Source organism: Sebastes umbrosus, chromosome 5 (assembly GCF_015220745.1).
Source record: "Sebastes umbrosus isolate fSebUmb1 chromosome 5, fSebUmb1.pri, whole genome shotgun sequence".
NCBI classification, from domain to species: domain Eukaryota; kingdom Metazoa; phylum Chordata; class Actinopteri; order Perciformes; family Sebastidae; genus Sebastes; species Sebastes umbrosus.
Genome location: NC_051273.1, coordinates 17639128 through 17656337, shown reverse-complemented (window position 1 = coordinate 17656337; position 17210 = coordinate 17639128). Strand labels below are relative to the sequence as shown.

Below are 17210 nucleotides of genomic sequence, written 5' to 3'. Positions count from 1 at the left end.
CATGTTCTCCGTCTATTCAAGCCCTCCTCGGTCTCCTTTGCTCTATCATACTCATACAAAAGTGCACCCTTTTTGTCTTTGCCGTGTTTCTTCTCCCTTTCTTTTGCCAATGTCCTTGTTCTGTTTTCTTTTTACTTTTTTTCTGCTGTCTCTGCCAATGCCCTTGTGCCCCCTCGCTCTCTCATATTTCTCTTTCATCTCTGTCGGTTATGCTCTCTCTTTTTTTTCTCTCTATCTCGCTGTCCCCATCTCTCTCTTCACTTCCCTTATTACATCTATTCTCTCCCTCCATTTTTTCCTCCCTCCTTCCCTCTCTCTAACCCCTCCCGTCCCCCCTTTCTCAAGCAGTCTGTGACTGTAATGTTGCTGAAGAGAACACAGTGTGTCAGCCTGAATCAGACAGATGAGCTGGGAGCGGAGTAAGAGGCTGAGAGCACCGCATTAATCCACACACACATACACACACACACACACACACACACACACACTTCATCTCCGCCTGAGGGGCTGTACTGAACGGACGACGCACACAGATACACACACACCGCAAACACACACACACACACACACACACACACACGTGCTCACTATGTTCCAACAAATGGCCGCATGGCAGGCATGAGACAAAACGCTGAGGCCATGATACAACCTTGGTACAGGCTTCAAGATGCAATATTCAGACAAAATTTAAAAAAAACACATTCTAAACATTTTATTGTAATTTAAGATGTGATATCAAAATAAAAGCAATATAATAATGATATAAAGCAAAAAACTAAATATTTTTAGAATTCAACACATTCTCACTCCCAACTCTTCAAGTATCGCCGCTTGTTCAGCGGCCCTCAGCAAGTTTCAAGTTTGTTAATTTGTCATATGCACAACAATTACTGGAAGCTGTCATTGGCAATGAAAATCTTGGGTCTCGGGTTCCCTTCAAAGATGCTTATTAAAAATGCATATATAAAAAGGAAAATCACACAAGTAAAAGCGAAATGAGAATCAAAGACATATAATAGTGCACTTACGTTACTTTTGGACATGGCATGTCAGTACATGCGAGTTACATGCATAGTTTCCTTTCAAAAATAAACTTCCATTTTCACAGGTAGTTAGGTTTAGGCAACACAACCACTTAGGCTTAGGAAATGGTTAACTTCATTGACTAACAACTCACGGGACTAATGATACCAACAAGTCACGTGACTAATGACTGACGAGACAAAATAAATCCACGTTACTTTTAGGTTGAGAAGTCCTGTGTTTGTTTGACCCATCCACCACTACTCCCGCCGACCCTTAGCTGACTCTCATGCTCTTAATACCACGTCATTTGCTCTGACCATTGGATAACGCCGCGGTTGGGTTTACATTGGAGTTAGTTGAAAGCCCGGTGCGTCACATACAGCCGCTAAAGGGCGCCTCCATGCATTGGTTTCCAATGCCGAGGGGCACTTACAAAGCGGCTTTACTTGATGAGTTGGGAGTGAGAACGGGTTGGAGAATTTGTGCTACTGTGTTCAACCATAGTTACTTTTCAACCAGTGCCAAATTGTTCTTTATAAAAGTGAGAAGAAAATAAGAGAACTAGGGTTTATTTTGTAATATTCTGTCATAATATTGATATTGAACTTCCAAGTTACATTTATAGGCCATTCATAAACTGCAACATCTGCTGGAGTCTTAAAGTAAACAAGAACTTTTTCAAGATATAAGAGAAACATCACGGTATGTCATTCAAATCAATTTGATCGCAACCCACGTTGTCTAATCCCGACGATCAGTTAATCAGCGCTGCCTCACTTAAATGACACGCGAACATGTTAGCCTGGTTCAAGACCTCTGAATCAATGCCCACATCCCAGATTTATTCAGAGATTTGAAATGAAACTAAATCATTTGTTCAGGTTATCAGGCTGCTGACATGTGACTTCTGATTTGTTGCTACTTGAAGGCAGTTTAATTTTTTTTTCTTCTTCATTCATGATTTTTCCATCTATGGTGTCAAATCCAAAATGCTTCCACACATTACTTCCCAGACGGTTTGGCGTCATGATTATTCACTGTAAATTTTGAATTTAGCCGGATCCATTGCAGATCGAATACTAATTTAGTTCCTCATGTTTGAATCTCGAATAAAAAGTGACAGCCTTATTATCTACCCTCTCCCTGCTCAACCACGCACATAAATATCATGTGTTTCATCTCGTCATTATTTTGTATCATAAAATTTGATGCGGCAATATTTTGTCTCTTGCCGGCAGCGTGGCCGTTCATTAACACCAGACCCCTGCAGCGCCTGTACTCGCCTCACTTTAATACACACACACTGCAATGGAAAGGCCACCTAATGTGATTCCCGACTGTGAGCTGTCACCCTCCAGCAGACATGTCTTTTTTATACAGTCCACTCCCCCATAAGAGTTTTGTCTTGTGTTTGACAGCAGGAATGAGAGGAAGGCTGCAGAACAGTCAAGACTCTGGAAAAGACATTTAATCCTAGAAAGAAAAAATTGAGAAAAGCAGGGCAGCAGTTGAACTACAACATATATGTGACTGTAAAACCTTCAGTCATAAGGCCATCATCAAGGATTTCCCATTTTACACCAGCAAATCTTTAAAAACGGACCTCCTGTGTCGTTGTTTGCATGTTTAAATTGGTCTAAAATAAAAAAACATAATAGCTAGAACATTAATTCTTTTTGCAGTGGCAAGCTAAGGCTTGGGTCTCTCGCGTCATCATGTTGAACACTCATAATAACGTCATTACATTACGTTTCATGCGGTATAAAACATGGTGACAACACGCGGTGGCGCCAGAGTATTGCCCGATAATGGCTGTGGGAGATCATTGTTTAAATGATTCCTGTTTTAATCAATGTAAAATAAAAAACCATAATAGCTAGAGCATTCATTCTTTTTGCAGCAGAAAGCTAAGGCTTCTGTCTTTCACATTGTACACTCGTGATATCATTACGTTACGTTACTTCAGTACAAAACGTGGTGACAACACACAGTGGCGCCAGAGTATTGCCACATAAAGGACGTGGGAGATTATTGTTTAAATCTATGTAAAATAAAAACCATAATAGCTAGAGCATTCATTCTTTTTGCAGCAGAAAGTTGAGGCTTCTGTCTTTTGTACACTTGTGATGACATCATTAGGTGACATTATGTGTGGTACAAACATGGAGAAATGCACGGTGGCGCCAGAGTATTGCCTCGTAATTGCTGCAGGAGATCATTATTTGCATTATCCTGTTTAAATATGTAAAATAAAAACCATAATAGCTAGAGCATTCATTCTTCTCAGGCTTCTGTCTTTTGCGGCATGTTATACACTCGTGGTGACGTTATTACGTAACGTTACGTGCCGAACATAGCTAAACTATCAAAACGCATTTGCACTCCATCTGCTCACAAAAAATTTGCATATCTCAAAAACTAAAAAGAATGTCATAATTCAAATAACTTTTGTTCAAGTTTCTACATTCAGAAATCTTTTGGATCAGTACATTTTGTGTGTTTATTTAGTAATATATGAAAGCACATGTCCAATAATTTTATTTTTTATTTCTGACAATACTTTTATCAATTATTATCGTTTATTGACTGACATAACCTTGTAGCTTAGGTTGTACAGATTTTAGGGATATGAAGCATTTGAAGATTCCAAGAAATTACATCACAATAAGAAAAAATGCCAATGTAGGCACTGGCAGACCATTTCTATTGCAGAGTTCAAAGGGCTAAACAGTCCACTACATCTAGGCAGCGAGGAAAGGAAGGACAGAACAGGGAGATTGATATAAAGGGTGCTTTTCGATCAAAATGTTGACTTTTGGGGTTTTATGATGCAAGACAGCCGTTTTATCTCCTCTTCTTTGACATTCCACAGAGCCTCGTGCTCGAGTATCTGCTCTTTGCAAGATTCAACCTCAGGCCAGCAGGGGTGAACACAGCTCTCCAGGCGGGAGACTTGCGTGCACTTTGTGTTAAGCATGTGACCGCCATGTCTACGCCCCCTGATTAGCCAGGGCTACAATGCAACCTTATTTAAAAATACACAGTGGAATTCCAGGGGAGCAGTGAAACCTGAGAGCCATGAATTATAAATACGACAACAGGAGGAGAACAGCAAGACGCCCACAGACACTCTCAATGTGTGGGACTTGAGGTGTGTGTGTGTTTGCAGCTATCACTAAAGTTACACATTGCCAATGTCTCTCTACACATACAAAGCAATGAGGCAGTCTAGTAGAGCAGCCAATATAAAACATATATTCCATCCAAAAAGATACAGAGAGTGGGTCTGCCAAACATACAAATACACCGTCTCCAAACCTGGCTCTGCTGTTTTACTGCAGCAACACTCCACACACCAACAGGAGCAATTTGAGAGGGTTATGGCATCATCTCTCCAAGCATGAAATGTGTAAAACTTACCCATGCCAGCTATAGAATTAAAGTAACGAACGGGAAGAAAAACAAACTTCCCAACTTTGAAAAGTTCAATGCCACAAGGAGATATCTAACAGCAGAGTGAAACTAACACCTCCTGTTTAAAACGTGATGGCTGGTAGAAAAGTACGGCTCTTTGCTGCAGTTATTGGCGTACTTCAGCCTTTTGCTCTTTGCTTTAATGTAAAACATCGGTAAATAGGGATGTCAAAAGATCGGATAACAAGGTACAAAGTCAATGCCAAAATTCTGAAAATGAGACGGTACTTGTTTTTCTACAGCACCGTAGGTACCGTCTAGAGAATAATGGTGTCCCGTCGTCCCGGGGACAATAGAAAATGTGTTTGGGACGCAGTAAACTCACTATCAACACATCCAGAAGATGCACCCTATTTTGTGTGTGTTGAAATCGGCAGGATGGGAGCTAGTTAATGTTAGCTGTTAGCTTCGTGCAGGTCTGTGCTGCTTACCGGCTGCTAACAGGTAACATTAACTAGCTGTCGTGATGCGGATTTCAACACGGGAGGTGTTCCATTGATTGGATTGAATAGTTCATTCAGACTCTATTCAGTGGACATGAGTGTTGGGCTCAAGGTAAACGTAATCTTGTAAAATGTAGTTTTTGATGAGAAACTTGAGTAAATGCAGTTGTTTGAAGGAGATGTTTTCTCAGCAATATAAAATAGATATTAGAGAGAGAATTTTGATCTGTTTAACTTCCTGACTTACCGTGGTATCAGAAGTAATGGAATTTCACTGGTATTGGTATAAACTTCAAAATTTCTGGTATTGTGACATCCCTATCGGTAATAAATACCATATTAAATTTGATTTAAATTACGGTTTACAAAAGATAAGATAATTGTTTGTGGTTGTTACCACAAAAATAAGACCTGTCACTTGACATTTCTGGAAGCACCTGCACTGTCTCTATCTTGAAATTTGAATGTAAAAGACTGGATATATTTAGGCTGCTCAGTTTTAGTTAAACTCAGATTTTCAGGTCTGGAAAGATGAGATCTGGAGTACACATCACATTTCAACCTGAAGCATGTCTTAATCAGATTTTCAGGTGTTTGCCCCTGAGGAAAATCCCCGCCTAAAGCATGCATGGTTCATTTGTGATACATATACAAGGATATTGCCTCGGTAAGCAAGTTACGACAAGAATGACTGATGATTAGACAACGACAACATTGGCACAGTACCTACATAAACTCAAACTTCCTCTAAAGATAGAGACAGAGCCAAATGCAACAAGTCCTCCAAATAAGACGTCAAAATGCATAATTTGTAACTGCCTTCCAAGACGCGACACATACAAGTGTTTTCTAAATCTGAGTCCCCTCTTGGCAGGACAACATAATTTGTCAGCGCCCTCCATAATTGTTAACTTTGCAAAGATAGAAACTTTTTTCCCCATGTGACACCACTATAGTTGGGGAAACATTGTGGTTTGGGTTAAAATAACTGCTTGGTTAAGGTTAGGAAACAATGGTGGTCATGGTTGAAAGAAACCAACTTTGACTGTTGATAGGAACAGCAGACCTCCCGTGTCGAAATCCAACCCCAAGATAAACCAGGGTGGTACTTTGTGGCTCAATAACAACTTCACACTCCTTCATTTGCTCCCTACAGCCACGAAAAGGTCATTGGCACTTTAACGTAAACATGTTAGGGGTCTGCTCGAACGGCTGATGGTGTGCTGTCTTCTGTGGGAGGACAGTCTCGCCAAATAATCACTAAAATCACATTCAAAGATTGCCACCTTACAGAGAAAAAAATACACTTTATTGTCATGTCTTCTTGCGTTTAAATAAGTTCCACATGCATCCGCCCTGTATCACCCTGTGTAACCATCTCCCTACTTCCCAACCCCTCACCCTTGTATTTAAAGAGCTTAAAAGTGATGAATAGTAAAGGCAGGAGCAGTGCAGCGTGGTGAGCAGAGCCCCAGCCTGTGGAAACAGGCCTCAGTGTGGATGACAGGCCTAACGAGCTAAATATAGCCTTCTGGGTTATCTCCTCTGTGGGCGCAGCGAGTCCGTTGTTGCTTCACATTATTTACGTGTCTGTGCGTGCACCCTCTCCCTCTCTATCTCTCTTTCTTTCATTTCACGCCCCCCCACACAAACACATCACTATCTCTTTCTCTTGCACTCTGTGTTGTATACTCTCTCTTTTCTCTCTCTCTCTCTCCATTTCATCCCTTCGCAGCATCTTTTTTTCACCCTCCATCTCTCCTCTCTGCAACTCTGTCCCCTGGTATCTCTCTCTCATTTCGTCTCTCGTTCCCTCTGTATCTCTCTCTCCTGCCTCTATCACTCTCTCCCTCTCCTCTTTTATTCTCTTTATCTCTGCCTCCCTTTGTATCCTTCCCTCCCTCCCTCAGCAGCTCCCTGTTTTTTTTTCTGTCTGACACTGAGCCTTTTTTCTCTCAAGCTATCTTTCCCTTTGAGCCTCTCTTTCACTCCCCTCCCTCTCATTTTCTCTCCCTCTTTCCCTCCCTCTCGCTTCTGAGCCATGCTTATGAAGCAGCATAGCGCTGTGTTCGCCATTCACTACACCACAGTGAGCCCCAGTTCAAATAAGATAGCCTGGAGTGCTAACCGTCTGCCATGCTAACCTATATGGATATATCATCTGCAGGTTCCTCGACCTCCTGCCGTAGGGAACTATTACGACTTGTTTCCACGTAGCTCTGTGTACGTATGCGAGTACACCGGAAGTTCATTCATGCCTATGCGAACCTAAGTGATCTCCGATGTGTTTACGAAACTTCCTCCTTACGTTTTTTTGGTCCGTAATTTGCCTCGAGTACGCTGAAATTGTTTTACTTTTGTGGAAGATTACAGACAGACCGTATGTACTGTATGCCACAGGAAGTTAGCATGTAATGCTGACTTATTAGCGAAATAATAAGCTGATTTATGAATTTAATACAGCTCTATTTATACATTTTTTCTAAGTGGAAATTTCACAAATAGCAGTTTTGTGAACTATTTGTAGACGTATGAACCACTATATGCACTCTATGTTACACAGCTAGCATGCTGCCAATGTTAGCTAAAGATGCTGTTGAACTTTTCACAAAATCTTTTTAAATGTGCCTCGTCAAACGTTTGTCTGGACGGCGAAACTTCTTTAATTTGAATTTGAATTTACGGACACAAAACAAAACCCTGTGGAAAAAGGCGTTAAAGCTTACTGTTGAACTTATATACAACATATAGCAGAAGATACTCTTGAACTATTTATATCTCTCCTTAGTTTGCCAGCAGCGCAGTGGCCACAAAGGCCGTGACATTTAATATGCACAAAGTTTGATAAAAAGTCATCCATCGCCACAGTCTACCGCCACTCCTATTGTATAAGATCGGGTGTTGAGGATTTGCGATGAAGAAGGTGGATGCTTGTCCGGGCTGTTTGCTCCAAACTGTAATTCTGTGAAACCACAGCTACATTGGGGGAGTGCCTGAGATTAGAGAAGTGGGTGTTTTTGTGGTTTTCTTTGTGTGTGTTCTGCACTGTACCATACTTATGTGCATGTTTCGTCTTGTACTTTTTACCACTTTGAAAAATGAGGATATATTTATGAAATGAGGTCATATATGCTATGCCATTTACAAACAGTTTGTTTCATTGCATAGTTATCCTAATTGAATATCTATGTCATTTTGACAGTTTATTATGAATTATTAAGAAGAATTAGGATTATTTGGGGCATGAGAAATAAAGATCTTGAATGGAAGCTCCTCATAAGAACAGAACAACAAGGGTGTGTGTGTGTGTGGATGAATGAATGTGTGTATGCTGTATCTCCTGTGTGTTTGTGTGAGAGTGTTTTATCTGTTTATCTTCTGCCTGTCTGTCTCTGCACTTCTATATCCATTTGTCTGTCTGCCAGTTCCCCTGTCTGCCTGCTTGCTTTTCTTTCTCACACTCAGTCTATTTGTCAGTCTATCTGCCTGTCTGCTTCTCTCTCTCTCTCTCTCTCTCTCTCTCTCTCTCTCTCTCTCAATCTGTGTGTCTATCTAGCTTACGGCCCTGATCCTGCCTGCTCTCCCAGGTTTATGAAATGCGAGCAGCTTAGCAGATGGTGCATATCGTATTCTGGTCGGCTCTGTGTGGGTTTTGTACCACAGACGAAGGCTTACGATACATGTGAGCCTTTAGTCGCACAGACACACCGACGCAGAGGGAGCTCGGGCTGTTAGCGCACGGGAGAAAACAGAGAGAGGAAGAAGAGACGCAGACTGAGTCTGAAGGAGGAGAAAAAAATGGGAAGAGATATGGAAAAGAGAAAAAGTAGGTTTTAGAGAAAGGTATGAGTGAGCAAGATAAATAGTGTGAAAGAAACACGGAGAGAAAAACACTGGTTTAGTAATGGTTCGTACAACCTGTGGAAATTTTATACTGTATTCCATTATAGATATTTAAGATTATGTACCACTACAAATAAAGAATGACCAGTTATCAACGATTCCAATGCATCTTGATTCATCTCAATGTATTGCTAGGGCTGTCGCAATAACCGCAATATTGCAATACTGCAATATTGACAAGCAAACCGCAGGGGATGGCAAGCAACCGCCACAACCGCTTTGTTCGTGTTTTGATTTTGTTTTAATTCTTTGTCACAGAGTGACGAAGCACTGAGCATATTCTGCACTGAGCGCTGCACGTATGGTGTTCTTTTCTGGTCGTCGAGAGGTGAAAAATTTTCAACTTTGGGTAAAACACCACAAAGACCACCTGTCACATCCTACATGTAGGCTACAAATGCTGGACAACAACAACAACGGTGGAGAAATTAATACGCATAGACCGGCGGGTTCGTCCCCTCTCCATACGGGCTTCAGCCTTCCCTTCATCTAGAGCGAGTACTCTACCTTGTGCAGACATTTTGATATTCCGTATCATAGCAACCAGACGCAACCAGAGCACAGCTGAAAAAGACACTGCGCCTCATTGCCCTTCTTTGTTTTGCATTTATCAATAAACAAGTATTTAATTAGTTTTAAGTGTCATCTTTCTCATTTAAAAAGCAACAATATATGTAATAATAGCCTAACAACAAAGCTTATTTATATAGCACTAAAATCAGGATAAATATAGTAATTTGCAAAAAAGTTGCAATAATACCGCATATCGTGCTGTTGAGACAATAATTATCATCGCGGGGGAAATTCCTTCACCGTGACAGCCTTATGAATCACACCCTCAATTGTCTATATTACTGCACATGGCTACTTTTTCATTAACTAATACAAGCGGTCAGATAAATATGAACTCCTTTTTGTATTTGAAAGTGCTTTCAAATATCAGACTATAAAAGTCTACAATATAAATAGCTGCTTCTTTTCAATACCAGTATCTGTGTGACCCACCTTAGCACATAAACAATACAAAAAACAAAACATAAATCCCTCTGCAGCGCATCACAAGTGTGCTGTAATCTACAAAAATAAGTTTTTCATATAGCAGCTCTAAGACAGGGCTCTTCCTGAATGCCTATAGCATTTTATTCTGCATCATATGCCAAGAGGCTAGCAGACTTTAGTTAGTTACTTTTCCTTACTCATAGCTCTTCTACTCTTACTTGGTTTAACATTTAGTCACTGCATCTCCCGACAGAACAACACCACTCCGCGCACACAGGGTGTGTGCAATGCTCCACCCTCAGTGAAACACCAACAGAGAGGAGAGAAACAAGCGTGACAGTAAATGACAGCAAAACGCAGTGAAGACACACACTGAGCTGAAATGAAACCAAACTCCCGAATATGCTCCGTCACTGCATCAATGCAGAATTATTCACGTCCGCAACGCATCTTAGAAACAAGAAATTTCCACACCTGATTACAAACTGTTATCAAGCCACTGGATGTTGGATGTGTCATTACAATATGATTTTAATATTATAATCTGTTGTGGGTTTTGAAAATGTACAATACGTCTGCTGCCATGGCATTATTTTTTTGTTATATAAACAGATGTAAATGAAATGAGAAGTTAAAACAGAGAAGTGACAGCAGGAAGAGAAAGAGATGTTGAGAGGGACAACAGAGAAGTGGAGAGACAAACAGAGCTTTTGCTCCTGAATGACATAAACACAGAACAATGTCAATCCTGCTAATCAAAAGCACAGATACAACTCTCCTGATTGTAATACCTGTACAGGGACCCATCAGACTCTTTTCAGAGTTTCTGAGTGGCCCAGTCAGACTAACAAATCATCGTACAGCTCTGGTAAAGGTCTGATTGGACTCACCATGATGTAGTGCCTCTGCATCTCCGTCTTCTCACTGGCCAGCTTCTCACACTCCAGCTTCAGGCTGCACAAGGACGAAAAAGGACACACGGATTAAAATGGTGTATTTGCATCCACTGAAATGAATTATAATTTCCACAGGACTTATATATTGCAGAGGTCAAACAGAGTTTAAGGCAGTGTGAGGATACCAAAAAAATTATTCTTAGCCACACAGTCGGGCTACCTATTACTGCTAAAAGTGACACTGAAAAATATCACCTTCATGGTAGCGGCTGCCAGCAGGGTCGCCACTGCAATTCATCACACCTCCATGTGAGGTCAGTTTGACAAGTCCTTTCTGTGTTTAGTGTGTCTAGTTATATACGTCATGTGTACATTAGTGAGTTTATGTTATCGAGTTCTGCTTTTTTCTTGAATCAAGTCTTTTCTAAGTACTTTCTAATGTGTTTGAAATGCATTGCATTAGTCAATAACGGATGAAATAAGGACAAAATGCACGCTTCTCAAAATCACCTTGTTATGCAGGAAAGGCGTCATTACTATGGAAACAAAACAGAGTCAAAAGTATTGTAGCGGTGTATCACCATATCTGAATGTGTGAAAACATTTTGTATGAATACATTCAAATGTGTGAATGTGAAAAAAACGTTTTTTTATCATATTAATTCAAATGTTTGAATGTGCAAAAAATACCTGAACAAATAGACATTTTGTGAAAAAATGAATAAGAAAAAATCATTTCCAATGTGTGAGTGCATAAAGAAGATTTGCACAGTGGTTTGCAGTTACATATTTATCTGTTAGTGGGTGAAAAAAGAACGTGTGAATCCAAAGTGTACGACTACAAATCAAATCTACGAGTACAAGTACTTTTGTCCCACGTTTGACGCTACAAAATGTCTTCACACATTCTGATATGGTGATACACAACTACTTTTGACCCTATTTTGTTTCCAAACATTACGGGTACATAATTAACATTTATCGGTTCCAGACTGTTTAAATTATCAAGTTGAGGTGGGACAGAGTGTTTGAGTTTACCAGCAACTTTATCAGGCCAATATTCAGAAAAGGTGAAGTGGAGCTTGATATTGACTAACAGGTAAGTCAGATGGTTTATTAACATGAATGTGTCATGCCAGTTATTAAATTTGTGTCATTGCCACAAATAATATAAAGATTAAAAGTGCACATGAATAGATATTTGTAACTGTTTGCATCTCAGGGTCACTGAGAACCACCAGTCCAATGCCTACAGCTGTAAAGTAGTGTTGCTGTATCCCAGTGGGCTGTTTGGCCAGCCCACTGAGGTGTGAGCAAGAGGCTGGATGATTTATTTCTCTTAGCCAAGGTCACGTCTGGTCAGCCATATCATAACAGGACCATCAGTGACCTTCAGCTGAAGAACATTTTTAAAAAGTGATTCTTCATACCAGTTTTTCTTGATTAAGAACTGAAGTATGTTAACCATTTATATTCATGATGTGAATTTATATACATAAACACCAGGTGGACGTTTGTGTATATGTCTGTATCATAGACTATATAAAGATGGACGACATGACAGCTCCCAAAAGTGAAGCCAAAACATCTCGACCGCCCCCTGGTGGCTGGCTGCAGTATAGGTCATAAAGCCCGCCCACTCCAAACTAAAACGTCAGAGTACACGTCAAATAAAATGTTCCCAAAGATGGTTTCTGTCATTTTAGGTAGTTCTTATCACGCTGATGTATGTTCAAGTGTTTATTTTTCTGCTAAGTTTGGTTTTAATTAGTTATTTGATGCTATAAAAAAAGGAGTGAGACGTCATCATTGACAGTTGTGAGTCTCTCGCTGACAAGCTACGGCCGTGCTCGGCTCTCGATTGGTTCGGGCGGGTGACCTCGATTCCGCGGCTCCAGGCCCCCGATCACTACTGCGCACACTCTGACTCCAAATGACGTCAAAATCTCAAGATGGCAGCTCCCGTATCCGTGATATTTTGGCTTCACTTATGAATAGTTGGAGGAAGTGGAGAGGCGTCGTCCACCCCATCTTTATATACAGTCTGTGGTCTGTATACTATAAGTGTGATGTGTGCAATGTAGTATTGTGTGTGTACCTATGATACTGCGCCTGGAGGAACTGGAATTCCTCCTTGATTCGATCCAGGGTTTCCAGGACTGTGAACTTGAAAGACTGGCCGGGTTGTAAGGGGACCTGCACAGGAAAAAGGAGGAGAGAACGAAAGAATGAAAAACGGATACTGAAGTGTGTGTGTGTGTGTGTGTGTGTGTGTGTGTTCCTGCTCAAGAGATTGTATGCATTGTGCCTGTAATGTAGTTGTGTACACACATGTGCACCTGCATAAGCCATACATTTAAGTGTGTGTGCATGCGAGCCTGTGTGTGTGTGTGTGTGTGTGTGTGTGTGTGTGTGTGTGTGTGTGTGTGTGTGTGTGTGTGTGTGTGTGTGCGTGTGCGTGCAAGGCAAGGGGAGAAAAAAAGCCAAGATGAAAGTGAGAGGGAAGGTCACTTCCCCTTCCCACACATCATAAAGCCGTGTCCTCTCTCTCTCTCTGTTCTCCTCCTCCTCTAATGACTCGGCCTCCATCCCTCCGCCACCCCCATCCTTTCTTCCTCTCCCTCTCCCTCTCTTCCACATTACCATCCTCTCCACTCTGCCAGGTTGCTAATGTATTCCAGCCTACAAAGAGCTGAGAAGGGAGGAAACGTCAAATGAATAACTTATAGGGAATCACGGCACCGTCTCTCACCTGCTAAAAGCTAAAGAAGGCCCAGCAAAACAAGCACCTCCCAGGGGTCCACCCCCTTACCGCCAACAGCACCACCAGCCCTCCATGTCTGTCCAAAGTTTTAGAAACGAGGGCACTGTTTTTTGATGCTGTTTATGTTTTGGGGATGGGGCTTAGTTTGTAGACCAGGGAAATCTAGAGTAAGCAGAAGTGGTTGTGGGTTTTGTTTTGTCTTTTCGACTGCAGAATTACATTCTTCTGGTGGCTGCGGAGGGTTTTTCCCGACTCGTGGGATTCAAATAATTCCAATAACTCTGTTGTTTGAAAGTCCATAAACAAATGGTTTATTGAAATTAAATAGATGCAATCACTTTTAAAATCCATGACATGTTTTTGTTCAACGAAAAATCATGTATCAAACCATATCTGTAGCGTTTAATCTTTCAAAACAAACATCTTCACTGCGGTCAAAAAACGTTTAGCTCTGCCGCTTACCGCACACCACAGGAGGCACATCTGCATATATGGTGCAATCTAAGGCTACAGCCACACTAAGACAGTGATCGTTTTCATTTCAAAACGCCGTTTCAAAACAAAAACGATCTCCGTCCAGACGAGTGTTTTAGGGCCGTTTCAGAATTAATCTCGGTCCATTCTACCACACCTGAAAACACATATCGCATGACCATTCACGTACACTGGACATGCGCGTGCCGGTGTAAACAGGAAGCAGCGCTGGACACAGGAATAGATGCAAAGCACTTGAATAATAGCTTTTCTTCTGCGCATGTAGGCAGTAGTAGTATTGTAAAATGCAGAATTTAACTGCACAACAGCTACTTGCATTGACAACAAGGTCAGCAATGCTTGTAACTCGTTATCCATGTTGAAATTAACCACTGGTGGTCGAGGATGAGGTCGATTGTTTTCTTCCGGAAAAGGTTCACGTGATGGAGCGTGACCAATCAGAGAAGGATATGTCATGATTGATAAGACCCAATCAAGAAGCAAACGTGGGTGTCTGCGTCATCATTTTCAAAGGTCTACGTTTCTGTCCGTCCAGACTAAAAACCAACCCCGAAGTTTTAAAACTAAAAACGGGGTCAGCAGTGTTTTCAAACGTCTCCATTTTAGCGGCACGAAAACGCCAGAGCCTTGTGTACGCTAGGTATAAACATAGCAAAAGTTATGAATATTAAAACGAAAACGTATTAGTCTGGATGTAGCCTAAATGGGAAACGCCTTTCCTATCAGCACTGAAAAAACACAGCACTATACCATGCAATTAAAAGAACTACTGTAATGTCTTGCCTACAAACAATACAGCTAAATTAAATTATATTTATATTTACATAACCATAATAACAAAAAATCTGTTTTGGCTCTAACATTGAGTATTCTCAGAGGAGATTTTTATGTAAGAAGACTCTTCTCCAAATTTAGATTCCCCTGCACTGTGGGACTCCCGCTGTTAGCCTGGGGAGGACGCAGACTGCCAGGTGTCTCTGCCACTTCTTTTTAGCAAATTCTCATCACCTGTCAGTGATCAGCTTCAACAAGAGTATTGAGGTTCACACTCTCCCACCTAGATCCCACCTCCCTCTGACGCTTCTCGTGCAAAGACGAGGACATCTCATTATTAGCGTCCCACCCTGCAAATGCTGTCCACTGTATAATAAGTGCACCCAGCCAAACCCAAAGCACCACAGCTGAGGACTGAACCCCTGATGCCACCTCTTCTGTGCCACCCGGACAACCTACACCCATCTTTTCATCCTAAACTACACACTGATGCAGCAAGCAGAGAAACCTGAGTTAATCTAACCCTATACAAGTTTACTGATGTACTGTGGTCCTACAAAATTAAGGCTACAACGTTATTATCGTGTTAACTCTGACAGCCGTAGCTTTAAACCGAAAACGTATTAGTGTGGATGTAGCCTATGTTCCCTTTCACTATCATAAAACAGTAAAGACTCAAAATGCAGCTTTGATATGAGCTATAGGATCAAATTTCTCAAATAAGAAAGAACATGTTTTGGTTGGAATGGATGTAAAATACCTCTGATGATGCTGACAAACTTCAATCCAGCATCTAAAGTCACAAAACATATGGAGTGTGTTTTTTTTAATTCATCCATCCAACCACTTGTTCATCTGTTATCCATCCATCCAACCTGAGCGGCACAGTGGCAACAGTGCAGCTGGGTGGCGATCGGCCTGCAGCTACGGCTAAAAGATTGGCGGTTTCAGTGGCGGGGCTTCATTAGTCTAGACAAGCACAATTCAATTAGATTTCAATTAGTCCGACGGTGGAGGTCAGGGACGCGGTGGGTTCCCCAGTAATTAATCCACGGAGCCGAGCTGAGCTGAGCTAAACTGAGCTGAGGCAGGCATAGCAGGGACATCTAGATGGCTGGATGGGCAAAATACACACAAACCATCTGGGGGTGTGTGTGTGTGTGTGTGTGTGTGGGTGGGATGGGTGGGGGGGTGTGTCTGCCAACAGATCCCCACTGACCTTGATTCACACCACACACACACTCAGTGAAGGAGGGGAGGAGGGGGGGGATAGATAGTGATCTGGCACACGCTGATACAAACACACACGCCCACATAGCCACAAACAAACGCACACAGTAGTGTGCACAGGATGCAGATTCACACTTAAAGTACACACAAGCAAACCTACGGCGGGAGGGGAGAGCAGGGATGGAGGGATGGATTTATGAGGGGGAAAGAGGCGAGAGAGAGATAGATACTCATCTGACAGATAGAGGGATGGGTGGACTGAGGGATGGAGGGAGTGATAGACTAGTCTGACATCTTTACAGAGGAGTGAAAGAACGAGCGGAGAGACAGATGATGAAAGAGCGGCGTGGCTGCTGACTGAGAGAGATAGCCGGCCATTCATCCGTCTGACACCGAGGGGATGGGAAGAAGAAGAAGAAGAGACAGAAAGAGAGGCATGCTGTCTTCGCTGTAGTCAACACAGCCTGGTCGCTCTACCCGGTGCACTGTCCATCCGTCTGTGGCAACACTGCCCCCACCATCTGCTGCCATGAACACACAGACACATACTCATGCGGATGCACACAGATAAAGTGCTGCTGGCGGGTTACATCAGCAGCACTAAGTCATATAACAAAGCCCACAGTCACAGATCAGGATTATACAAGAGATCCGACAACCGTTGGTGTCAACATGGCGTCTTCTGTAGCGTGCTGATGAGAGCGATTTGAATTTCTTTCATCTGTTGGAGAAAAACTCCTCGATGTATTTCTTTTGATTCGCCAATTGCACCTTTTTGAATGAGTTTCCGTTTAAAAAAAAAAAAAAAAAAAAAAGCAGTAAAACTTCTTATGAGCAAAAAGGAAATGAGAAATACAGAAAAGGTCCTCAGGCACAAGGAGAAATATTCACTGCCTGTGCTGAACTCTGCCTGTCAGGATAAAGCTGATATCAAATTAGTTCATGCTTATTAGTAATAATAGGAGACTCTGTGTCTTGTTCAAGGACACTTCCGAAGGTAGAAGTAAAACAGAGCTATCAAAGGGGATAAATGTGCATCCTTCTGCAGTGTTTACAAAGATGGAGGCGTCATCAAGTCACGCCGTATGTACACCAGAACTAACATTTGTTGTTGGAGTGCGTCTGTGTGGATCTCCTGTATTGTGACAGATGGCAGCCCAGACTGTTAGGGGTCCAATAGTGCGTCACGAAGGGCCAAAAAACAGC

The 17210-nt window shown here is 41.8% G+C and overlaps 1 protein-coding gene across 5 annotated transcripts in view; it reads right to left on the bottom strand.

The window, feature by feature from the left end:
- Positions 1-17210, bottom strand: part of tle2b (TLE family member 2, transcriptional corepressor b) — a 104083-nt gene that overhangs the window by 68013 nt on the left and 18860 nt on the right. For all 5 annotated transcript variants that reach the window (XM_037769950.1, XM_037769951.1, XM_037769955.1 and 2 more), the window contains 2 exons: positions 12840-12937; positions 10736-10799 (listed from right to left, as the gene is read on the bottom strand). In XM_037769950.1, coding sequence (XP_037625878.1) covers positions 10736-10799; positions 12840-12937 — 162 coding nt within the window. The remainder of the gene's footprint in view (positions 1-10735; positions 10800-12839; positions 12938-17210) is intronic.